Source organism: Salmo salar, chromosome 27, assembly GCF_965601325.2.
Source record: "Salmo salar chromosome 27, fSalSal1, whole genome shotgun sequence".
Taxonomy (NCBI): domain Eukaryota; kingdom Metazoa; phylum Chordata; class Actinopteri; order Salmoniformes; family Salmonidae; genus Salmo; species Salmo salar.
The window spans coordinates 44,874,296-44,895,654 of NC_138317.1; the positions used below are offsets into that span (position 1 = coordinate 44,874,296).

Genomic DNA, 21,359 nt, shown 5'->3' on the forward strand with positions numbered 1-21,359 from the left:
CTGTGGATATAGATACTTTTGTACCTGTTTCCTCCAGCATCTTCACAAGGTCCTTTGCTGTTGTTCTGGGATTGATTTTTTACCTTTTGCACCAAAGTACGTTCATCTCTAGGAGACAGAACGCGTCTCCATCCTGAGCGGTATGACGGCTGCGTGGTCCCATGGTGTTTATACATGCGTACTATTGTTTGTACAGATGAACGTGGTACCTTCAGACGTTTGGAAATTGCTCCCAAGGATGAACCAGACTTGTGGAGGTCTACAATTTTTGGTAGGTCTTGACTGATTTCTTTTGATGTTCCCATGATGTCAAGCAAAGAGACACCGAGTTTGAAGGTAGGCCTTGAAATACATCCACAGGTACACCTCCAATTGACTCAAATGATGTCAATTAGCCTATCAGAAGCTGATAGGAGAATTTGGCAGTACGTCCAACCGCAGACCACATGTAATCACGCCAGCCCAGGACCTCCACATCCGGCTTCTTCACCTGCGGAATATTCTGAGACCAGCCACCCGGACAGCTGATGAAATTGAATATTTCTGTCTGTAATACAGCCCTTTGGTGGGGGGAAAACTCATTCAGATTAGGCAGGGGCGTAGCCATGGATCAGGGCCTAATGAATTTATTTTAATTAAATATTTTCCTTCTATGAACAATAACTCGGTAAAAGTTTTGAAATTGTTGCGTTTATATTTTTGATCAGAGCTGGCTACTCACTAGATTCCCATGGAGATGAGCTGGCTACTCACTAGATTCCCATAGAGATGAGCTGGCTACTCACTAGATTCCCATGGAGATGAGCTGGCTACTCACTAGATTCCCATGGAGATGAGCTGGCTACTCACTAGATTCCCATGGAGATGAGCTGGCTACTCACTAGATTCCCATGGAGATGAGCTGGCTACTCACTAGATTCCCATGGAGATGAGCTGGCTACTCACTAGATTCCCATGGAGTTGAGCTGGCTACTCACTAGATTCCCATGGAGTTGAGCTGGCTACTCACTAGATTCCCATGGAGATGAGCTGGCTACTCACTAGCACGTGGGCTTGTGCTTGAGAGATTGTTGAGACCTGTGTTAATTTTCTATAATGCCCGCTACAACAAGTTAGTCATTATTAGTGAATGTGCATTATTATGCATGTCTCTGATTAAATTTGTAACAAAAGCGTATTTTCAGACAGACTTGAAAGCGACAGTGATTATTGCAACAAAAAAAAAAGCTGATTAAACTATTTTGATAGAATAATGTAGTTATTAAATGGGTCTTATGGTTGTGGAAGGTTTATATCTAGGTATAACTTAACATGCCCTGAATTCATTACATTATAGCTGACTGGTTTAAATGCAGTGTATTAAATTGTACAACAAAGAGAAAACATTTAATTTTTATATATTGTGAATTGGCCATATGTTTGAAAAAAAAAAAAGAATGGCGATATGATTTTTAGGCCAAATCGCCCCAGCCCTATTATGTATACATTAATTGCTGTGAATGTGTTGAATTGCTGTCGAATAAAAGACCGGTCGTAGTTGCAGTAAAGCATTAGGAGTTATATTGTTTTATTTCAACAAACCTTGAAAAAAATCATTGCATTTCTTCATAAACAAAATCATTCTTCTAAAGGAGAAGGTATAAATACATGATTGAATCATCTTTTAAAAAGGTTAATGATCAACAGAGAGAGTGCAGGTGAGTGCAGTGTCACCAGACTGATCTAGTCTACAGAGAACTATGGGCTGTAAAACACTGAGCCAAGAGCCTCCATTTTGGCAACGCTCTTCTTCACACACTCAAAAGCTACCAATAATACAGCCCATTTGATTTCAGCTAAAGCGTAGGCAGGCTGTCAGCCCTCAATCCCAGTCCTTCCGCTCATTCAAGGCTATATACAGTGAGTGATAAAGTACCAAATCAGAAGTAGTAACCTGCCCGTTCTTTAAATCATACTGTATGAGTGCGGTCGTCAGTCAAGAGACTAAATGCATTTTTTTTTTTTTTAGAACCAAACTATGCAATAGGATGGATGCGGTAACCCCCCCCCCCCCCCCCCCCCCCCTCAGCCCTTGATCTGAAAACTATCACAAAACAGATGTAAATAAATGCACTTACTAATATACTACAGGTTAAGGCAATACAATTCAGTTCACTGATACCTTTAAAATGACTGACATGGAATTAAAGCTGCTTCACACGACGTCTCATCTTCAGTACCCTTCCTCCTCCTCCTCCTCCTCCTCTCCCTTATCAGCACATTGACTTCCATCTAAAGTCACAACCAGGAATTACACCTTCACATTCTGCTAAACGGTATTTTTTTAAAAAAAGACAAGAATCATGAAAACATCAAAGATAAAGTATAGGATCCAGCCTGACAGTGCAATCAATCAATCCCAGAAAAATGACACATTAGGAAAAGCCCTTGTATTCTGTACATATGGCATGGCCTTTTCCCACCAGATAGGTTGGAAGAAGAGAGGTTAAGATAAGAACCCTCTCATACACAGCAGAGAACAATACTACTGGTGTCTAAGTACTTCCTGTCTCATACTGGTGTCTGGAAGTGCTTCCTGTCATACTGTCTCTACTGGTGTCTAAGTACTTCCTGTCTCATACTGGTGTCTGGAAGTGCTTCCTGTCATACTGTCTCTACTGGTGTCTAAGTACTTCCTGTCATACTGTCTCTACTGGTGTCTGGAAGTACTTCCTGTCATACTGTCTCTACTGGTGTCTAAGTACTTCATATCTTCACCCCTCTTTATACTTCAATTGGTCCATATTTAAGCTAGGACTCTGGTACACAGGTGGGTGGGGCGACACTGTACTAGCTAGCTAGCTAGGACTCTGGTACACAGGTGGGGTGACACTGTACCAGCTAGCTAGCTAGCTAGGACTCTGGTACACAGGTGGGTGGGGCGACACTGTACTAGCTAGCTAGGACCCTGGTACACAGGTGGGGCGACACTGTACCAGCTAGCTAGCTAGGACTCTGGTACACAGGTGGGTGGGGCGACACTGTACTAGCTAGCTAGGACTCTGGTACACAGGTGGGGCGACACTGTACCAGCTAGCTAGCTAGGACTCTGGTACACAGGTGGGGCGACACTGTACCAGCTAGCTAGCTAGCTAGGACTCTGGTACACAGGTGGGGCGACACTGTACCAGCTAGCTAGCTAGCTAGGACTCTGGTACACAGGTGGGGTGACACTGTACCAGCTAGCTAGCTAGCTAGCTAGCTAGGACTCTGGTACACAGGTGGGGTGACACTGTACCAGCTAGCTAGCTAGCTAGCTAGCTAGCTAGGACTCTGGTACACAGGTGGGGTGACACTGTACCAGCTAGCTAGCTAGCTAGCTAGGACTCTGGTACACAAGCTACTTTTGAATAATTCACAAACTTGTACCTCACCGCAAGTTAACAACCTCCCTCCTAAACCCCCTATTCCACTTCAGTGTAGCATTTAGTGTACATAGGTTAGATTAGGCTGATAGGTCCCCGGGGACCCCAGCTAAATGAGCTGGTCCCCAGACCCCAGCTAAATGAGCTGGTCCCCAGACCCCAGCTAAATGAGCTGGTCCCCAGACCCCAGCTAAATGAGCTGGTCCCCAGACCCCAGCTAAATGAGCTGGTCCCCAGACCCCAGCTAAATGAGCTGGTCCCCAGACCCCAGCTAAATGAGCTGGTCACTCACTGTTCTCTCTCTTTTTTTGGGGATATTTAAAAAGTACAGTAAAACTATTCTGTATAAAAACTCTGTACTTGCAAATGATTGATTGCATTTATAACACATTGAACAATCCTTTTGCATAATAATTCATGTGGGTTCTTGTTTCTTAACTTCCTGTCTCTTTCCGGGCCTTCTTCTTCTGGGACGGCTTGGGAGCATCGAAGCTCGGGTCGGATATTTCTGAAGAGAAAAGAATGGACAATGTGATATTTATTATGGAAATAAAAAAAAACTTCCATATTTAATTTCAGGGAGATCTTTGGAAAGCAAGTCAGCAGTAGTGACACCAACCATTGTAAGAAAATAGTTTGGCTTCACACAGAGATCTGATCTGCCTTCTGTTCGGTGTTGATACACATGAGGAGTAACACACTGACTGTCCCAAAATGGCACCCTATTTAGAAAGTAGTGCGCTATAAAAGGGAATAGGGTGCCATTTTGGACGTAGGCTACAGTTAAGGTTGCTACTACTACTACTACTACTACTAGTATCTTACTCTGTGAGGACGGCTGAGAGATGGACTGTTTGGTCCCTGCTGGGGGAAGCGCTGAACTCTCCACTGGTGTGACTGGCATGCTGCCGTCAGAGGTCACCTGTACAGAGAGGGACAAATCCCCCATGTCATAGCTGGTTACGCAACACACTACAGTCAAGGGCCCGCGTGCCAAATAGCACCCTACTCCCTTTATAGTGTACTACTTTTGACCAGGGCCTTGGTTAAAAGCACTGCACTACCGTATATAGGGAATAGGCTGCCAATATGACCAGGTACACACCTTTCGCATCCTGTTCCAACTGCTCAACACGTTACAATGTACCAGGACACTGGAAATACAACATCATTCTCTGTCATGTAGATGACTAGATATTCATTACAGCTTTCTTAGCCATCTGGGATGCAGACCCGTCTGTTACCCGTCCCGTAGCCCCGCCCGTCTGTTACCCGGCCCGTAGCCCCGCCCGTCTGTTACCCGGCCCGTAGCCCCGCCCGTCTGTTACCCGGCCCGTAGCCCCGCCCGTCTGTTACCCGGCCCGTAGCCCCGCCCGTCTGTTACCCGGCCCGTAGCCCCGCCCGTCTGTTACCCGGCCCGTAGCCCCGCCCGTCTGTTACCCGGCCCGTAGCCCCGCCCGTCTGTTACCCGGCCCGTAGCCCCGCCCGTCTGTTACCCGGCCCGTACCCCCGCCCGTCTGTTACCCGGCCCGTACCCCCGCCCGTCTGTTACCCGGCCCGTAGCCCCGCCCGTCTGTTACCCGGCCCGTAGCCCCGCCCGTCTGTTACCCGGCCCGTACCCCCGCCCGTCTGTTACCTGGCCTGTCTGTTACCTGTCCTGTAGCACCACCTGGCCTGTCTGTTACCTGTCCTGTAGCACCACCTGTCTGTTACCTGTCCTGTAGCACCACCTGTCTGTTACCTGTCCTGTAGCACCACCTGTCTGTTACCTGTCCTGTAGCACCACCTGTCTGTTACCTGTCCTGTAGCACCACCTGTCTGTTACCTGTCCTGTAGCACCACCTGTCTGTTACCTGTCCTGTAGCACCACCTGTCTGTTACCTGTCCTGTAGCACCACCTGTCTGTTACCTGTCCTGTAGCACCACCTGTCTGTTACCTGTCCTGTAGCACCACCTGTCTGTTACCTGTCCTGTAGCACCACCTGTCTGTTACCTGTCCTGTAGCACCACCTGTCTGTTACCTGGCCTGTACCACCACCTGTCTGTTACCTGTCCTGTAGCACCACCTGTCTGTTACCTGTCCTGTAGCACCACCTGTCTGTTACCTGTCCTGTAGCACCACCTGTCTGTTACCTGTCCTGTAGCACCACCTGTCTGTTACCTGTCCTGTAGCACCACCTGTCTGTTACCTGTCCTGTAGCACCACCTGTCTGTTACCTGTCCTGTAGCACCACCTGTCTGTTACCTGTCCTGTAGCACCACCTGTCTGTTACCTGTCCTGTAGCACCACCTGTCTGTTACCTGTCCTGTAGCACCACCTGTCTGTTACCTGTCCTGTAGCACCACCTGTCTGTTACCTGTCCTGTAGCACCACCTGTCTGTTACCTGTCCTGTAGCACCACCTGTCTGTTACCTGTCCTGTAGCACCACCTGTCTGTTACCTGTCCTGTAGCACCACCTGTCTGTTACCTGTCCTGTAGCACCACCTGTCTGTTACCTGTCCTGTAGCACCACCTGTCTGTTACCTGTCCTGTAGCACCACCTGTCTGTTACCTGTCCTGTAGCACCACCTGTCTGTTACCTGGCCTGTACCACCACCTGTCTGTTACCTGTCCTGTAGCACCACCTGTCTGTTACCTGTCCTGTAGCACCACCTGTCTGTTACCTGTCCTGTAGCACCACCTGTCTGTTACCTGTCCTGTAGCACCACCTGTCTGTTACCTGTCCTGTAGCACCACCTGTCTGTTACCTGTCCTGTAGCACCACCTGTCTGTTACCTGTCCTGTAGCACCACCTGTCTGTTACCTGTCCTGTAGCACCACCTGTCTGTTACCTGTCCTGTAGCACCACCTGTCTGTTACCTGTCCTGTAGCACCACCTGTCTGTTACCTGTCCTGTAGCACCACCTGTCTGTTACCTGTCCTGTAGCACCACCTGTCTGTTACCTGTCCTGTAGCACCACCTGTCTGTTACCTGTCCTGTAGCACCACCTGTCTGTTACCTGTCCTGTAGCACCACCTGTCTGTTACCTGGCCTGTACCACCACCTGTCTGTTACCTGTCCTGTAGCACCACCTGTCTGTTACCTGTCCTGTAGCACCACCTGTCTGTTACCTGTCCTGTAGCACCACCTGTCTGTTACCTGTCCTGTAGCACCACCTGTCTGTTACCTGTCCTGTAGCACCACCTGTCTGTTACCTGTCCTGTAGCACCACCTGTCTGTTACCTGTCCTGTAGCACCACCTGTCTGTTACCTGTCCTGTAGCACCACCTTCCTCAGCTTTCTTCCTCTTCTTCTTCTTCTTCTTCTTGGACCTGGCAGAGTCATCCTTCTCCGTGTCATCGTCTGACCCCTGTGCCCCCTGGGGGTGGTTGGGTGCGGGGTCCTGGGGCGGGGATCCGGGGGCCTCTACCACCTGGGGTCCCTCATAATGCCCCCACGGCTCTGTAGGGGCGTTCCAGTCTGAGCTGGGGTCCGCTGCTGCTGCAATACCGTCTGGAAACAGAACAGAGAAAATACCAAGTTACATATCGTACCCACCCGGTGAAGGCAGAAATCACAGCACATTTACTCTAAACGAAGTGTTTCTTACTTAGTCCTGACCAGTCATCAACAGGAGAGGGGCTTTCCCACTGCAGCTCAGAGGCAGGATGGGTGATGTGCTCTGGAGAAGAGAGACAGAGAGCATCTTAGCCTTCCTAAACCATACAGAATAGTCCGTTCTACAGTCCCTGACATCAGTGATGTGTTAATCACCTATAGTCTTCAGTCCCAGTACAGAGGAGGGTAATGTGTTGAGTTCAGTCTTCATCCTCCCATCAACCCCACTCCACGACCCTGGAAGGAATAAACCAAGAGAGACTGTTGTTCCCACAGAATATCCAGAAAAAACACAAAAGCTTTGAAATTCAGTTGGCATTCTCAAATCCATCTAAAGGATGGAAACGTTAAGGGCCCGATTCAGACTTATGAATGTATAAATCAAATCAAATTGATTTATAAAGCCCTTCGTACATCAGCTGATATCTCAAAGTGCTGTACAGAAACCCAGCCTAAAACCCCAAACAGCAAGCAATGCAGGTGTAGAAGCATGTATACCTTTCGACTTCTCAGTATTTGGTATTCAGACTTACCTTATAGAGTACCATAGTATGAGTCATAATACCCATAAAACATAGCAGTCAAACAGGGTAATTTTTCCAATCGTTTATTCCACCATTTCTTATTCCCATAGGGAATTTTAGAAACCCTTGTAGGCTTACCCTGGCGTGACGTTTTGATAACCATGTAAATCTCTCTCGGACAAGGTGACTTTTATCATAATATCCGCTTATAATTAACCCCCCCAAAATGAAACGCTAATTAGCTGCTAATGTGGCTATCATAAAGAACTACAAATACCACGATGATCTGGACGAGACTGACGAATCGAGACAAAGGTAAGAATCTCTGGGTTAACTATCTAAATGTTAGCTAACTGTAGTGTTAAGTTTCCCAGCAAGAAAACCAAATAATGTATCATCTCAAACAGAACAGGGAACTAACAGAATCATTAACAACCAATATGAAAACAGGTGGGATTCTAGGGGAGGTTCTGAAAGATACTCATGGGGGGGGGGTCCACTGAAAGATACTCATGGGGGGGTCCACTGAAAGATACTCATGGGGGGGGTCCACTGAAAGATACTCATGGGGGGGGTCCACTGAAAGATACTCATGGGGGGGTCCACTGAAAGATACTCATGGGGGGGTCCACTGAAAGATACTCATGGGGGGGTCCACTGAAAGATACTCATGGGGGGTCCACTGAAAGATACTCATGGGGGGGGGGTCCACTGAAAGATACTCATGGGGGGGGGGTCCACTGAAAGATACTCATGGGGGGTCCACTGAAAGATACTCATGGGGGGGTCCACTGAAAGATACTCATGGGGGGGTCCACTGAAAGTTGACTAGTAACAACAACAACTGGGACCTAAAAGACGCCCACCATGAGACCCACTAAATTTACCCAAGAAGAGGAAAACACAATTAAAACCCGCACCAGCTTCCACTCTTAAATATCACCTGGGCCTTCCACTCTTAAATATCACCTGGGCCTTCCACTCTTAAATATCACCTGGGCCTTCCACTCTTAAATATCACCTGGGCCTTCCACTCTTAAATATCACCTGGGCCTTCCACTCTTAAATATCACCTGGGCCTTCCACTCTTAAATATCACCTGGGCCTTCCACTCTTAAATATCACCTGGGCCTTCCACTCTTAAATATCACCTGGGCCAGCCACTCTTAAATATCACCTGGGCCTTCCACTCTTAAATATCACCTGGGCCTTCCACTCTTAAATATCACCTGGGCCTTCCACTCTTAAATATCACCTGGGCCTTCCACTCTTAAATATCACCTGGGCCTTCCACTCTTAAATATCACCTGGGCCAGCCACTCTTAAATATCACCTGGGCCTTCCACTCTTAAATATCACCTGGGCCTTCCACTCTTAAATATCACCTGGGCCTTCCACTCTTAAATATCACCTGGGCCTTCCACTCTTAAATATCACCTGGGCCTTCCACTCTTAAATATCACCTGGGCCTTCCACTCTTAAATATCACCTGGGCCTTCCACTCTTAAATATCACCTGGGCCTTCCACTCTTAAATATCACCTGGGCCTTCCACTCTTAAATATCACCTGGGCCTTCCACTCTTAAATATCACCTGGGCCAGCAAAGGTGTAACACATACTGACTAACGAGGTAATACCAAATCGGTGCGCCCTACGTGCTAATGTCCAACCTCGAAATATAAATGGAAAAACCAAAAGACTAACAGTAGTAAAGATTAAATAGGATAAATTGCTTTAAAAATGTACAATTCTGTGAACAGTCTTGTGTAAGTTTTAATTGACAAAATACCTGTTCGCAAAGGTATCAGCTAGAGATGAGGTGCAGGAGCATGCTGGGATTTGTAGTCTTGCATGGTGTCTACTTTGACGCTAATTAGCATTTTCCGAATCAGAGTAAATAGAGCTGAATATACTGATAAGTCACCTTGTCCTAGAGAGAATTACACGGTTATCAAAACATCATCACGCCAAGGTAAACCTACACGAAAAACACAGCCCTTATTTTAAAAGTTTCTAAAATCCCCTATGGGAAAAATAAAATGGTGGGAAAACGATTGGAACCATTTCCGTTTGACCACTAGGTTTTATGGGTATTATGACATCTACGGTGGGGCTCTATTCAGCCGTGTGACACGCTCTGTGGGTGTGGCTACCTTGCCCACTCTGAATAAATGGCATTTAAATTAAGTCATCTAAATATCTGTCTCCAGCTCAGCACCAATTGGTAGATTGAAAAAAAAATACTGATTTTGTAGATTATTTAGGTTTAGTTATTTATGAATCATAAACTGACCTGGAAAGCCTTCACACAAAATAAAGAAAATTGTGGTTTGATTTATTCAGTTCTTCAACCCATGGTAATGTACATATAATTATAACAGGGAGAATAGTGTTATAGTAGGTTATACCCTGGTCTATTACCTGTACTGACCATGGGACTGTTATAACAGGGATAATACTGTTCAATAGTAGGTTATAACCTGGTCTATTACCTGTACTAACCAAGGGACTGTTATAACAGGGATAATACTGTTCAATAGTAGGTTATACCTGGTCTATTACCTGTACTGACCATGGGACTGTTATAACAGGGATAATACTGTTCAATAGTAGGTTATAACCTGGTCTATTACCTGTACTAACCATGGGACTGTAATAGTAGGTTATACCTGGTCTATTACCTGTACTAACCATGGGACTGTTATAGGTTATACCTGGTCTATTACCTGTACTAACCATGGGACTGTTATAGTAGGTTATACCTGGTCTATTACCTGTACTGACCATGGGACTGTTATAACAGGGATAATACTGTTCAATAGTAGGTTATACCTGGTCTATTACCTGTACTAACCATGGGACTGTTATAGTAGGTTATACCTGGTCTATTACCTGTACTAACCATGGGACTGTTATAACAGGGATAATACTGTTCAATAGTAGGTTATACCTGGTCTATTACCTATACTAACCAAGGGACTGTTATAACAGGGATAATACTGTTCAATAGTAGGTTATACCTGGTCTATTACCTATACTAACCATGGGACTGTTATAACAGGGATAATACTGTTCAATAGTAGGTTATACCCTGGTCTATTACCTGTACTGACCATGGGACTGTTATAGTAGGTTATACCCTCATCTATTACCTGTACTAACCATGGGACTGTTATAACAGGGAGAATACTGTTATAGTAGGTTATACCTGGTCTATTACCTGTACTGACCATGGGACTGTTATAACAGGGATAATACTGTTCAATAGTAGGTTATACCCTGGTCTATTACCTGTACTGACCATGGGACTGTTATAGTAGGTTATACCTGGTCTATTACCTATACTAACCATGGGACTGTTATAACAGGGATAATACTGTTCAATAGTAGGTTATACCCTGGTCTATTACCTGTACTGACCATGGGACTGTTATAGTAGGTTATACCTGGTCTATTACCTGTACTAACCATGGGACTGTTATAGTAGGTTATACCCTCATCTATTACCTGTACTAACCATGGGACTGTAATAGTAGGTTATACCTGGTCTATTACCTGTACTAACCATGGGACTGTTATAGGTTATACCTGGTCTATTACCTGTACTAACCATGGAACTGCTATAACAGGGAGAATACTGTTATAGTAGGTTATACCTGGTCTATTACCTGTACTAACCATGGGACTGTTATAGTAGGTTATACCTGGTCTATTACCTGTACTGACCATGGGACTGTTATAGTAGGTTATACCTGGTCTATTACCTGTACTGACCATGGGACTGTTATAACAGGGATAATACTGTTCAATAGTAGGTTATACCCTGGTCTATTACCTGTACTGACCATGGGACTGTTATAGTAGGTTATACCTGGTCTATTACCTGTACTAACCATGGGACTGTTATAGTAGGTTATACCTGGTCTATTACCTGTACTGACCATGGGACTGTTATAACAGGGATAATACTGTTCAATAGTAGGTTATACCCGGTCTATTACCTGTACTAACCATGGGACTGTTATAACAGGGATAATACTGTTCAATAGTAGGTTATACCTGGTCTATTACCTGTACTAACCATGGGACTGTTATAACAGGGATAATACTGTTATAGTAGGTTATACCTGGTCTATTACCTGTACTGACCATGGGACTGTTATAGTAGGTTATACCTGGTCTATTACCTGTACTAACCATGGGACTGTTATAGTAGGTTATACCTGGTCTATTACCTGTACTGACCATGGGACTGTTATAACAGGGATAATACTGTTCAATAGTAGGTTATACCCGGTCTATTACCTGTACTAACCATGGGACTGTTATAACAGGGATAATACTGTTCAATAGTAGGTTATAACCTGGTCTATTACCTGTACTGACCATGGGACTGTTATAGTAGGTTATACCCTCATCTATTACCTGTACTAACCATGGGACTGTTATAACAGGGAGAAAACTGTTATAGTAGGTTATACCTGGTCTATTACCTGTACTAACCATGGGACTGTTATAGTAGGTTATACCCTCATCTATTACCTGTACTAACCATGGGACTGTAATAGTAGGTTATACCTGGTCTATTACCTGTACTAACCATGGAACTGCTATAACAGGGAGAATACTGTTATAGTAGGTTATACCTGGTCTATTACCTGTACTGACCATGGGACTGTGTGATGAGACAGCCAACTATTGCGTCGGGTTCAAACTTAGGGCTTGATCTGCGCTGCATAACGATCAATTAGCCAACATGTCTTTTATATCAATATTACCAACTGGTACTAATGATTCTCAGCAACACGGCTGTGACAGCGTTTACAGGAAGCAAATGATAAGGTAGGCTATACCAACTGATGGGAACCATGTCATTAAATGGAATGATAAGGCGGGCTATACCAACTGATGGGAACCATGTCATTAAATGGAATGATAAGGTAGGCTATACCAACTGATGGGAACCATGCCATTAAATGGAATAAGGTAGGCTATACCAACTGATGGGAACCATGCCATTAAATGGAATAAGGTAGGCTATACCAACTGATGGGAACCATGCCATTAAATGGAATAAGGTAGGCTATACCAACTGATGGGAACCATGCCATTAAATGGAATAAGGTAGGCTATACCAACTGATGGGAACCAACAGCACAACCTTATTGACCGTAACCTGTTGGCTTTTCAACCTCTGCCATATCGTTGACTCCGAGCCAGGTACAGTGCACTCTTGGTTATTGTCCAGCCATGTGGTCAAGTGCTGTAAAGAACGACTGAGTTAAGGTGCTGCTGACCCAGAACAGAGCAGCACGTCTTGCTCTTAAATGTATTTAGAGGGCTAATGTTAACACGATGCGTGCCAGTGTCTCTTGGGTAAAAAGTTGAGGAAAGACTGACTGTTCCTTATAAAAAATATAAAGCAATGCAATGTGTTGGAAATTCTTCCAAGTTATTTGCGTAGTCAACTTACACACTGCACTGACACACACTGCACTGACACACACTGCACTGACACACACTGCACTGACACACACTGCACTGCACTGCCCTCCGTATGCGTTACTATGCATATTTTGACAGCAAGATAAAACGCCTTCGCATCAATAATCCCCAAAGCATTATCTCCATGTTCATTGAGTTGAAACAGCGTGAAACTGAGACAAAAGACAATAACGTCTGCATAAAACAATAAAGTAATCTGTCCTAAAATACAAAACTAGATAAGAACGTAACCTGATATTTTGCTCACACTGACAACAAGCAACAGCTAGGCTAACATACTGTAGTAATTAAGCTAGTGCTGTCCATCTATTCCACAAAGTAAACATACACATCCAAAATAACGCTCTGAACGGAAAGACGTACGCGAAAGGAATGAAAATACTAAACTGACAAAGCTTCCTAAGGCATACAACGCAATGGACGGATGACGATCGTAAGCAGACAACTGAAAACAGAGCACTCTGAGCTCAACATGAGGCAACAATGAACAACTTCCTCCTAACAGGCCTATTTTCTCAGTAAAGGAAAATACTCCAGATCAACACTAGGGGGAGCTAGAACTAAAACAGAGCACTCCCCACCTGGTGTGACAGAACGCCACTCTGATAACTATGGAATGTCCATATAAGAGAACTTGTTTAGGGAGAAGGACCGTCTCTGTGACAGGCCTAAGAAAGAGCTTAGTTCCTTCTTGCTTGCAGAGTCTAACCTCGACTTTACCATCCTTGCCGGGGGGGGGGGGGGTAAGACCAGTCCAACAGGCCATTCATTCCTCTTGACTTGTTTGTCTTTGAGGAGCACAATGCTTCCAGGTTCAAGGTTGGGCTGGTTTGACTGCCACTTCCTTCTCATCTGAAGTGAAGAAACGTATGGTTTCCTCCACCTATCCCAGAAGGTATTTTTCAAGATGTTGAAGCCACTGCCGCTTAAAGTGGCCCTTGGCTCCATAGTCGCCAGCAGGACTCGAAGGGATACTCACTTTCTGTGTGAGGAGAGTAGCAGGTGTAAGTATGAGGGGGTCATCTGGATCTGTTGAGACTGGAACCAGAGATCTGGCATTGATGATGGCAGCCACTTCTGCCATCAGAGTAATGAGCGTTTCGTGACTTAGCGTTGAATGACCCTGTTGGAGGAACATAGCAAGGAGAATCCTGGATTCTACACCAATCATCCTCTCCCAGGCACCACCCATGTGAGAGACATGTGGCGGGTTGAATATCCAGATGCAGCCCTGTTCTGACAGGTTGGTATCCACGGAGTCGTCGTTGATGTTCAAGTTCCTTGCAGGCCCTAATGAAATTGGCCCCACAGTTGGAACGAATCTGCTTTGCTGGGCCTGGGATCGAGAAGAAACGCCTCAGGGTGCTGATAAAGCTTGATGTATCTAGTGACTCAAGGACTTCGGTGGAAGTTCGGTGGAAAGACGATCAGCAGGAAGGCTGGCCATCTTCTGTGCCTAAGGAGGACCGCGAAGTCTCCCGACAGGTGACACACTGGTGGATGATGCGGTTCACGCACCTTTTACCGCCAACTATCCAAAGACCGGCTGTACGGATGGCTCCTTCTGTGAAAAGGCATCCCTGACGTTGGATCCGTTTGTGGTAATGCCTCACCAGTAAAGTTGCAACATGATGCTTCCCCGGGATGATCAGGGGGTTAATCTGGTCATGTCCAAGTTATGCTTCTGTGATGCGACCCCCAACTCTCAGAAGGCCGTCTTTATCAATAATTGGATCTAAGGCTCTCAGGAGAGCTTGCTTAGGGATTTTTTTTCCTGGTTCCTGATCCACTCAAACTCTCTTGGATTGATTTCCTCTTGGACTGTCCGTATGACGATATCCTTCGACTGAGAAAATCTGTCTGGTGTGCATGCTTTCTGACAGTTGTGCCAGCCCTTACAGTTGCTGTTTTTTCCCCGCTGTAGTGTTGATGAAGAGACGAGTGATGCGGACGACGTGAGTGATGGCAGGAGTCGGCGACTTCCACGTGGAGAACCTTGAAAAGCGCAAGGAAGTTGTCTTCAGTGTGGACACTTAGGGATCAAACGTCAGCATCTGAGGGGGAGGGGGGGGTTTGATGAGCTCAAAAGCATCCCTTTCAAGACAGAACAGCGTGTCAGAAACGCTGGGCCAGAGAGCCAGGTTGTGTCTGAGAGGTATGCTGATCTGTAGGTAGATAACACCACTGTTCTGGATGTGTAGATCTCCTTATCCAATGGACTCGATTACTGACAGACGTAGAAACACCGGGTCTCATTGTAGACGTAGCCTAACACCACCTTGCTGTCTGTGTGGAAGGTTGTATCATCAAGCTCAAATGTCTATTTCTGAGGTGATGAGGTGATGAGCTCAGTTGAGATCCAAGCTGCACTGCATAGGCAGAGTGTCTGACCCTATGTCAAGATCTTTGAGGTCATTTGCATGATCTTGAGATTGAAATGCTTCCATTACCTCCTTGCTTGAGGCAATGTTGTGTAACCTCAGATTAGAGTTTGCGAGAATCTCTTATGCTCTCTTGACCAGGGTGACTGCATCTTGGACTGTAGGAATATTACTTTATGCAGGTTGATTGGAAGCTTGGGCATTCCGGAATCTTTCTTTCACCAAGCAGAGGTTGGGACATGGCTCGAAGAGAGTAGAGCGTCCTTCCCCCAAAGTGTTTGTGTAAAAAGTACTCACTGAGAGAGGCTTGTGGAACGCTCCCCAGGCAGACGCTGCCTATTATGACCCAACCAGAGGTCAAGCTTCTGGGCGTATGGTGAGAGTCATGGAACCCATTAACTTGCTTGTGCACCTTGTAGACTCTGGATAAGGAGCATGATGAGAGCCTTGGGTTCGAGTTCTGGGATGAGGTGAGCAAAGGGTTTCCGGTGAGCATGGTGGAGCACTGCGTCTGGAGTTGTTCTGGATCTCATTACACGCGATGAGAGTTGACAGCGGAAGACTGACTTGCCCATCCATAGATTCTACCTGGTAGCCGTTGGCTCGTCTTCCTACTGTCTCCATCACTTCAGTGCAGGTCTTAAGGGAGTAGGGAGAGCTGGGGCCTTGTACACTGAAGATATCGAAGAAGAACCAATGATCTGTTGCTTTGCTCGTCGAGGATGGCATAGAATTTCACTTCTCTCTCTCGGTAGCCTGTCGAGTAGATTTCGACAAGGCAGATCTTAGAGCAAGACCTGTCTGTGAGGTTCCTACCGCAGACTTGCGTACACTGAGACGTTACGTCGAAAGGAGGTGCGAGCTCTTCCTCCCCACTGTGCTCTGTAGGAAGGTCTGCTTTTTGACCCAGGGGGGTGGTCCTAGATGAAGGCCGGTGAAAACCCACAACTTAGGATAGGGAGTAAAAAGAATATGGAGCAAAACGAACAGGGGAAACCAAAACTCAGACTTCTTTCAACCTTATAGAGGTTGAGCTTGAATTCACACCTCAGCTGATGTGAAGTGTAGCTCTCCCCAACATCTCTCAAGCTCCACTGGAGCACTGGGCCAGCCACTCCTAAATAGCACCTGGGCCAGCCACTCCCAAATAGCACCTGGGCCAACAGGTGAAACACTTTCCCACTAACGAGACGGCAACCAGCACAGGTGTAACACATACTGACTGACGAGGTGACACCAATCTGTGCGCCTTAGGTGCTAAAATGCTATACGTGCTAAAAGTCCAACTTCTTAAAATGGAAAAACCAAAACCTTTAACAGGACCAAGATGATGAATCCACAATCCAAACCCCAGCCTAGGTTACCTTCAGTGTCCTATCCCCAGGTGGGTTAGGGTTAAGCCCCAGCCTAGGTTACCTTCAGTGTCCTATCCCCAGGTGGGTTAGGGTCAAACCCCAGCCTAGGTTACCTTCAGTGTCCTATCCCCAGGTGAGTTAGGGTCAAACCCCAGCCTAGGTTACCTTCAGTGTCCTATCCCCAGGTGGGTTAGGGTCAAACCCCAGCCTAGGTTACCTTCAGTGTCCTGTACCCAGGTATGGCTAGGTGTACCCCAGGTGGGTTAGGGTTAAGCCCAGTAGGTTACCTTCAGTGTCCTGTACCCAGGTGGGTTAGGGTCAAACCCCAGCCTAGGTTACCTTCAGTGTCCTATCCCCAGGTGGGTTAGGGTCAAACCCCAGCCTAGGTTACCTTCAGTGTCCTATCCCCAGGTGAGTTAGGGTCAAACCCCAGCCTAGGTTACCTTCAGTGTCCTATCCCCAGGTGGGTTAGGGTCAAACCCCAGCCTAGGTTACCTTCAGTGTCCTATCCCCAGGTGGGTTAGGGTCAAACCCCAGCCTAGCTTACCTTCAGTGTCCTATCCCCAGGTGGGTTAGGGTTAAGCCCCAGCCTAGGTTACCTTCAGTGTCCTGTACCCAGGTATGGCTAGGTGTACCCCAGGTGGGTTAGGGTTAAGCCCAGTAGGTTACCTTCAGTGTCCTGTACCCAGGTGGGTTAGGGTCAAACCCCAGCCTAGGTTACCTTCAGTGTCCTATCCCCAGGTGGGTTAGGGTCAAACCCCAGCCTAGGTTACCTTCAGTGTCCTGTACCCAGGTGGGTTAGGGTCAAACCCCAGCCTAGGTTACCTTCAGTGTCCTATCCCCAGGTGGGTTAGGGTCAAACCCCAGCCTAGGTTACCTTCAGTGTCCTATCCCCAGGTGGGTTAGGAGTGGTTTTCCAACTTTTCTTTCCCAGGGACTCCCACCCAGGCAAACCGGCGACCCAGGGATCCCATAATATGTTATGTTAGCAACAAAGGTCACATCTTGTCTTATCAGGTGAATGATAAAGGCAAGTACAAGTAATCAACATTTTAAAATTAATAGATGGACCTCCCCAAAGTTAATTGGAAGAGGAAGAGTAAACTAACAGTCTATTAGCTAGAAAGGCATCCTTGCAGCGTAGAGAAAATGTTGCTCTATTGTAAAGCAAATTTTCAGCAATTCAATACCTTCAGTGTCCTGTACCCAGGTATGGCTAGGTGTCCCCAGGTGGGTTAGGGTTAAGCCCAGTAGGTTACCTTCAGTGTCCTGTACCCAGGTGGGTTAGGGTCAAACCCCAGCCTAGGTTACCTTCAGTGTCCTGTCTCCAGGTGGGTTCGGAGTTCAAGTGTCGGGGTCCTTTAGGGATGGCCGGCCACTTCTCCCCGTCCGAAGAGCATATATGGGTGGGCAGCTTCATGGAGATATCTGGCCACCCTCCACCGTTCACTGACGGCTCCTCTCTCCAGCTGGTGGACACTATAGAGGGAGGGAGACATGGATCGGTCAGTGTTACTTTGGCTTTAGTGAAAATGTTATCCTTCCATGGACACACTCAGCTGGATGCAACAAGCTGTGTTCTTTACAGGAAAGGACCGTCCAGGATCAAATATGTCTGTACAGGATTGAACAGTTTAGTTGACGAGACAGGAGTCATCCTCTAAGAATCATCAGACTAGGAGACAGCGGTACTTTACCCGGTGTCGTGAAAGAATCTCCTTTCCCAGTCCTCGGGTGCAAGGGCTCTAAGGGGGAAGAGAAGACACAGTCTCAATGGAGAGTACAAACTGAAAATGTTGCTCACAAGGGAACTAACAAAGAAAAATCACTGACAACCAAACACACCGGGCCCTCCTCCTCGGGAGACCCCACAACACCGGGGCCCCTCCTCCTCGGGAGACCCCACAACACCGGGGCCCCTCCTCCTCGGGAGACCCCACAACACCGGGGCCCCTCCTCCTCGGGAGACCCCACAACACCGGGGCCCCTCCTCCTCGGGAGACCCCACAACACCGGGGCCCCTCCTCCTCGGGAGACCCCACAACACCGGGGCCCCTCCTCGGGAGAGGAGTGAAAGGAGTTTCAGGTGTTCAAATCCAACTAAAAAGGGAGTGAAATATGAAATCTGCTTTGGAATAAAACTGGCCCTATAAAACGGCTTCATACACATATGTTTCTGTTCAATGTTGTACATTTTTTAAACTACACACCGGTACATATCCTTGAGAGAGTCTCTGACACACTTTATGAAGACAAAAAGACACAGTGAGTCAGTGCTAGGGTTGCAAGCTCTGAGTCACAGATGTCCTATTTATTCCTTACTGATTCTGATGATCTTCCAACCAGGATTCCTGGGAAACGTGGGAAAGTTACCAGCCTAATACAGATGGGCATACCTCTGTTCTTCCTGTTGACCGGGGCGGTGAGAGGGGGCTGTTCCACCTGGCGGTGAGGTACCTCCACCCCCTCCGGGCTTCCTGACCCGTCAGGCCCCTTCTCCTTCCTCTTCTGCTGCCGCTTCTCCCGGTTACTTACCTTAGTCTCCCACGCACCTGGAAGAGAGAGCAGCGGTTTGGTTTCTTTAGATCTACTATGACTATAAATGTTGTTGCACCTGGAAGAGAGAGCAGCGGTTTGGTTTTTATAAATCTACTAGGATTATAAATGTTGTTTCACCTGGAAGAGAGAGCAGGGGTTTGGCTTCTTTAAATCTACTAGGATTATAAATGTTGTTTCACCTGGAAGAGAGAGCAGCGGTTTGGCTTCTTTAAATCTACTAGGATTATAAATGTTGTTTCACCTGGAAGAGAGAGCAGGGGTTTGGTTCCTTTAGATCTACTAGGATTATAAATGTTGTTTCACCTGGAAGAGAGAGCAGCGGTTTGGTTCCTTTAGATCTACTAGGATTATAAATGTTGTTTCACCTGGAAGAGAGAGCAGCGGTTTGGTTCCTTTAGATCTACTAGGATTATAAATGTTGTTTCACCTGGAAGAGAGAGCAGCGGTTTGGTTCCTTTAGATCTACTAGGATTATAAATGTTGTTTCACCTGGAAGAGAGAGCAGCGGTTTGGTTCCTTTAGATCTACTAGGATTATAAATGTTGTTTCACCTGGAAGAGAGAGCAGCGGTTTGGTTCCTTTAGATCTACTAGGATTATAAATGTTGTTTCACCTGGAAGAGAGAGCAGCGGTTTGGTTCCTTTAGATCTACTAGGATTATAAATGTTGTTTCACCTGGAAGAGAGAGCAGCGGTTTGGTTCCTTTAGATCTACTAGGATTATAAATGTTGTTTCACCTGGAAGAGAGAGCAGCGGTTTGGTTCCTTTAGATCTACTAGGATTATAAATGTTGTTTCACCTGGAAGAGAGAGCAGCGGTTTGGTTCCTTTAGATCTACTAGGATTATAAATGTTGTTTCACCTGGAAGAGAGAGCAGCGGTTTGGTTCCTTTAGATCTACTAGGATTATAAATGTTGTTTCACCTGGAAGAGAGAGCAGCGGTTTGGTTCCTTTAGATCTACTAGGATTATAAATGTTGTTGCACCTGGAAGAGAGAGCAGCGGTTTGGTTCCTTTAGATCTACTAGGATTATAAATGTTGTTTCACCTGGAAGAGAGAGCAGCGGTTTGGTTCCTTTAGATCTACTAGGATTATAAATGTTGTTTCACCTGGAAGAGAGAGCAGCGGTTTGGTTCCTTTAGATCTACTAGGATTATAAATGTTGTTTCACCTGGAAGAGAGAGCAGCGGTTTGGTTCCTTTAGATCTACTAGGATTATAAATGTTGTTTCACCTGGAAGAGAGAGCAGCGGTTTGGTTCCTTTAGATCTACTAGGATTATAAATGTTGTTTCACCTGGAAGAGAGAGCAGCGATTTGGTTCCTTTAGATCTACTAGGATTATAAATGTTGTTTCACCTCCCAACCTTTAAGATATCTGGGGTGAATTTTCCCCTGGGTACAGATGTAGGATCAGCATCCCCTCCCTCATTCTAACCTTGAGGGTATTTCCAAGGTTAACGGATTTGCGCCGAGACTGATTTTCCACTTCAAATGTACAACTATGCAAAAAATATATATTTTGAAGTTTAACAAACCATAAAACTCTATGCACAAGGACTACTTATAACATTTTACAAAAACATTTACTGAAAGAGCTGTGCGGATGCAAAGTTTGGTAACAGAAATACAGTAAAATCTCACAAAAAGTTGTGTCCACATTTTCCAAAAACTCTTTAAATATCTGCTTTGGATTAAGATTAAAAAATGTCTGCAGAAAGAAAATGGGGTGTCAGCCATGACATGACACACTGAAAAAAAATCTATTATTTTGGGTAGCTCAGTTGGTAGAGCATGGTGTTTGCAACGCCAGGGTTGTGGGTTCGATTCCCACGGGGGGGCCAGCACAGAAAAAATAAAAAATAAATGTTTAGAAATGAAATGTATGCATTCACTACTGTAAGTTGCTCTGGATAAGAGCGTCTGCTAAATGACTAAAATGTAAGTGGATAGTGGTAACGGAGAGACTAGTGGTAACGGAGAGTGGATCCTTGATCTGAGCTATACAGAAATCCATAATTATGGATATAAA

The 21,359-nt window shown here is 46.1% G+C and overlaps 1 protein-coding gene across 2 annotated transcripts in view; it reads right to left on the minus strand.

Annotated features, from left to right (window-relative positions):
- Positions 1–1,550: 1,550 nt before the first annotated feature.
- mtdha (metadherin a) overlaps positions 1,551–21,359 on the minus strand; it is a 30,580-nt gene continuing 10,771 nt past the window's right edge. For both annotated transcript variants that reach the window (XM_045709776.2, XM_045709775.2), the window contains exons 4-11: positions 19,167–19,322; positions 18,468–18,515; positions 18,082–18,249; positions 7,161–7,241; positions 6,997–7,068; positions 6,658–6,899; positions 4,230–4,326; positions 1,551–3,912 (exon numbers count right to left, since the gene is read on the minus strand). In XM_045709776.2, the coding sequence (XP_045565732.1) occupies positions 3,839–3,912; positions 4,230–4,326; positions 6,658–6,899; positions 6,997–7,068; positions 7,161–7,241; positions 18,082–18,249; positions 18,468–18,515; positions 19,167–19,322 (938 nt within the window). In that variant the 3' untranslated portion in view covers positions 1,551–3,838. The remainder of the gene's footprint in view (positions 3,913–4,229; positions 4,327–6,657; positions 6,900–6,996; positions 7,069–7,160; positions 7,242–18,081; positions 18,250–18,467; positions 18,516–19,166; positions 19,323–21,359) is intronic.